General features: G+C 45.8%; 1 protein-coding gene across 3 annotated transcripts; it reads right to left on the bottom strand.

Annotated features, from left to right (window-relative positions):
• Positions 1-430: 430 nt before the first annotated feature.
• Positions 431-3,485, bottom strand: LOC103396893 (general transcription factor II-I repeat domain-containing protein 2-like). 3 transcript variants are annotated; one of them, XM_008335136.3, is made up of 3 exons: positions 1,915-3,485; positions 1,431-1,749; positions 431-1,250 (listed from the first exon to the last, which is right to left on the bottom strand). In XM_008335136.3, exons 1-2 carry the CDS (start codon positions 2,875-2,877, stop codon positions 1,444-1,446), a joined length of 1,269 nt encoding a protein of 422 aa, XP_008333358.2. In that variant the 5' UTR covers positions 2,878-3,485; the 3' UTR covers positions 431-1,250; positions 1,431-1,443. The 3 variants fall into 3 exon arrangements, with proteins under 3 accessions (XP_008333358.2, XP_024908437.1, XP_024908438.1); XM_025052670.1 differs by having other exon boundaries at positions 823-1,250; positions 1,431-2,729; positions 2,966-3,047; XM_025052669.1 differs by having other exon boundaries at positions 443-1,250; positions 1,431-3,482.
• Positions 3,486-3,543: the final 58 nt, after the last annotated feature.

Raw genomic sequence — 3,543 nt, 5'->3', positions numbered from 1 at the left:
TGTACCCTCCAGGTTGGGGGTGGAGATCCTTCCTTAGGTGGAGGAGTTTAAGTATCTTGGGGGTCTTGTTCACGGAGTGACGGAAAGATGGAGCGTGAGATTGACAGGCGGATCAGTGCGGCCACTGTATCGGTCCATTGTGGTGAAGAAGGAGCTGAGCCGAAAGGCAAAGCTTTCGATTTACCGGTCAATCTATGTTCCTACCCTCACCTATGGTCATGAGCTTTGGGTCATGACTGAAAGAACGAGATCCCGGATACAAGCGGCTGAAATTAGCTTTCTCCTCAGGGTGGCAGTGTGCTTCCTTAGAGATAGGGTGAGGAGCTCTGTCACCCAGGAGGAGCTCGAAGTAGAGCCGCTGTTCCTCCACATTGAGAGGAGTCAGCTGAGGTGGCTTGGGCATTTACATCGCATGCTCCTCGGACGCCTACCTTGGGAGGTGCTCGGGTCCTGTCCCTCTGGGAGGAGACCTAGGGGAAAACCTAGGACACACCTGGGAGCAACTTGGGGTCCCCCCAGAAGAGCTGGAGGAAGTGTCTGGGGAGAGGGAAGTCTGGGTGTCCCTGCTCAGACTGTTCCCCCCGTGACCCGGCCCGGATAAGCAGACGATGATTGATGGATGAATGGATGGATGAATGGATGGATGGATGGATGAACAAATATGCCATCTAGGGGCTCTATGTAGGTACTGCAGATGACAAAATACATTTGTATTGGAAAGCAGTAAGACTCTGACACAGTCTGAAAAGTCGCCAAAAAGCTTCTGTTAATCAACAAATCAAATCTTAACATTTTTACCGACTACTTGTAAAGCCAAATACAATGTCTGGTGTAATTCGACAAACTCCATCTACACCAGGGGTCCCCAAACTTTTTCCTGTGAGGGCCACATAACTTTTCCCTTCTCTGATGGGGGGCCGGGGTCAGTTTGTAACAGAAAAAATGTGACGATTGCAGGAGTGCCTAAACGTAAACATTTATTGTTTTCCAGAAAGCACAATCAAATAACCGTTTCTGGATTCTTCACAGAACAAAAGTCAGGAAATAAATAATAACACTATTAATGAAATAAATAATAATCAAATAACCCTCTCTGGGTTCTTCACAGAAAAAAGCCAGGAAATAAATAATAATATTTATGAAATAAATCTCTCAAAGTTCTTGTGTTCCTTCCTTATAATCCTTTTGTAGGTTCCAGCAGGCTTGTAGACGTCGCTGTTTGCAGCTCTCTCTCTCTCTCATCAACTTCCCTGTGAAAACCACAAAGCAAGCAGGCTGAGAAACTGAACTAAGTGATACAGCATCTGCACAGCACAACCAGTACCACTGCCAGTATGGTTGTGGAGATGGATTTTATCCCAGTAGATTTTATTATGATTATATTTGTTTATACTCAGAATGACTCATTCAAGTCAGAAAAGTGAGCTTACCTTTGTATGTTCATCAGTGTGAACTGTGGGCCTGCATCTGGCTGATGAGAAGTTGAATGTCAGGTTCCATTCTAGTCACTGCCAGTCTCAAACACTGATGCAGATGTTCATCTGTCAATCTTGATCTCATTGAATTTTTCAGCAGTTTCATGCCTGAAAATGTTTGCTCGCAGATATACGTGCTGTCAAAAAGTGTGGACATCTTCATTGCGTGTTTTCTGATGTTAGGGTACGTGTCGTTTGGGAGGGCGGCATAGAAGTCAATGAGACTGTTGGACTTGAACGCGTCTTTCAGAACATCACAGTTCTGTAACTCGGCCAACTCAAACTGATAAGAAGGCTGGGCTTCCTCAATGTCGGCAACAAAGGGGTTCTGGAAAAGACGGATTTCTTTTGCATAAACATGTAGTTCACGGAATCGCACACCGAACTCCGCCTTCAGCATTTCCAGTGCTTCCACACACTTTTCAGCTGGAAACGGGACCGCTGGTTTCTCTGCAGAGAGATTTTGTGTAGCAGGGAGATGGATGAAGCTGTGCTTTTTCACTTGTCCCAAAAGCAGCTCTAGTTTCACCTCAAATGCTTTTATGTGGGAATACATGTCGCAAATGAGTTTCCCCTGGCCTTGTAGCTGCAAGTTAAAGCTGTTCAGCGTTTCTGTCATGTCTCTTAAAAATGCAAGGTGCCATTTCCATTCTGGGTCGCTCAGCTCTGGCACTGTTTTGTTTTGTGTATGAAGAAATGCGTTAATTTCAGGTAGCAGCTCGTAAAAACGCCTCAAAACTCTCCCCCGGCTCAACCATCGGACCTCTGTGTAGTACAGCACATCTCCGTGCGCAGATTCCAGTTGAGACAGGAATTCTTGGAACTGCCTGTGTTTAAGTCCCTTTGCTCTGATGAAGTTTATGCATGACACCACAACCTTCATGACAGAATCCCACGTCAACACTTTGCAGCACAGTGCTTGCTGGTGAATTAGGCAATGGACTTGTAGCGGGGCGGTGAGACCCCGTTCTTCCATCTCCCGATTCATGCGTCCTATAAGACCCCGAGACACGCCCACCATACTAGGAGCCCCGTCAGTTGTGATGCTGGCCAGCTTTGACCAGTCGAGGCCCAACTCTTCTATGGTTTGGTACACTTTGCCGAAAATATCCTCCCCCGTCGTAGTCCCTTTGAGACTTTGGAGGGCTGCCAGCTCCTCGCACATCTCAAAGTTTGCACTAATTCCACGAATAAAAATGAGCAGCTGCGCGGTGTCCTGCACGTCCGTGCTCTCATCCAGTGCTAATGAAAAAAATTCAAATTCTTTCGTCTTATGCTGCAGCTGGGCATATACATTATCACCGATTTGTTCAATGCGTCTGGTGATTGTACTCGCTGATAGACTCACGGCATTAAAAACATCTTTCTTCTCGGGACACACCTCCTCCGCGACAGCGATCATGCATTTCTTGACAAACTCTCCATCAGTAAAAAGGTTTACCGCTGCTTGCTATTAGTTGAGCAACCCGAAAGCTGGCCGAAACAGATGACTGGTTCAGCTGAGCTTGGCGTACAAATGTATTCTGCTGAGCTAACAGTCCACTTTTTAGCTTCGCGAGTTTGTCTGCTCGCAATTGGCCTTGCAAGCTAGCAAACTTGTCTTTGTGGCGGGATTCATAGTGTCGCCGCAGATTGTATTCTTTGAATACCGCCACCGCCTCTTGACAGATGAGACAGACAGCCTTTTCTTTGCATTGAACAAAAAAATAATCGTTTGTCCACTGCAGGTTAAATGCCCTGCATTCTGAATCAATTTTTCTCTTACCTAATCTTTTCGCCATTATTCCGTTCTCTCTTTGAGAAGGGCGTGTTTAGGTTTTTTTTTCTGGGGGTTGCCAGATAAGGGCAAAGACCGCAGAAGGGTGGAACAGAATGTCACGCTATATGCGTGTATGAAATAGTTACTAACCAATAGTTAATAATGAAAATAGTCTATAACTAAGGAACATTTTATTGCAAGAGTCCAACTTATCAAATACAAATACAGCGAGCCCTCGTTTATCGCGAAAAAAAATAATCAAAATGCTCTCTGGTATTGTTCAGGGGGCCGGACCAAATGTGGAGGCGG

Source organism: Cynoglossus semilaevis, chromosome W (assembly GCF_000523025.1).
Source record: "Cynoglossus semilaevis isolate Cse_v1.0 chromosome W, Cse_v1.0, whole genome shotgun sequence".
Lineage (NCBI taxonomy): Eukaryota > Metazoa > Chordata > Actinopteri > Pleuronectiformes > Cynoglossidae > Cynoglossus > Cynoglossus semilaevis.
This window is presented reverse-complemented; position numbering and strand designations above follow the sequence as displayed.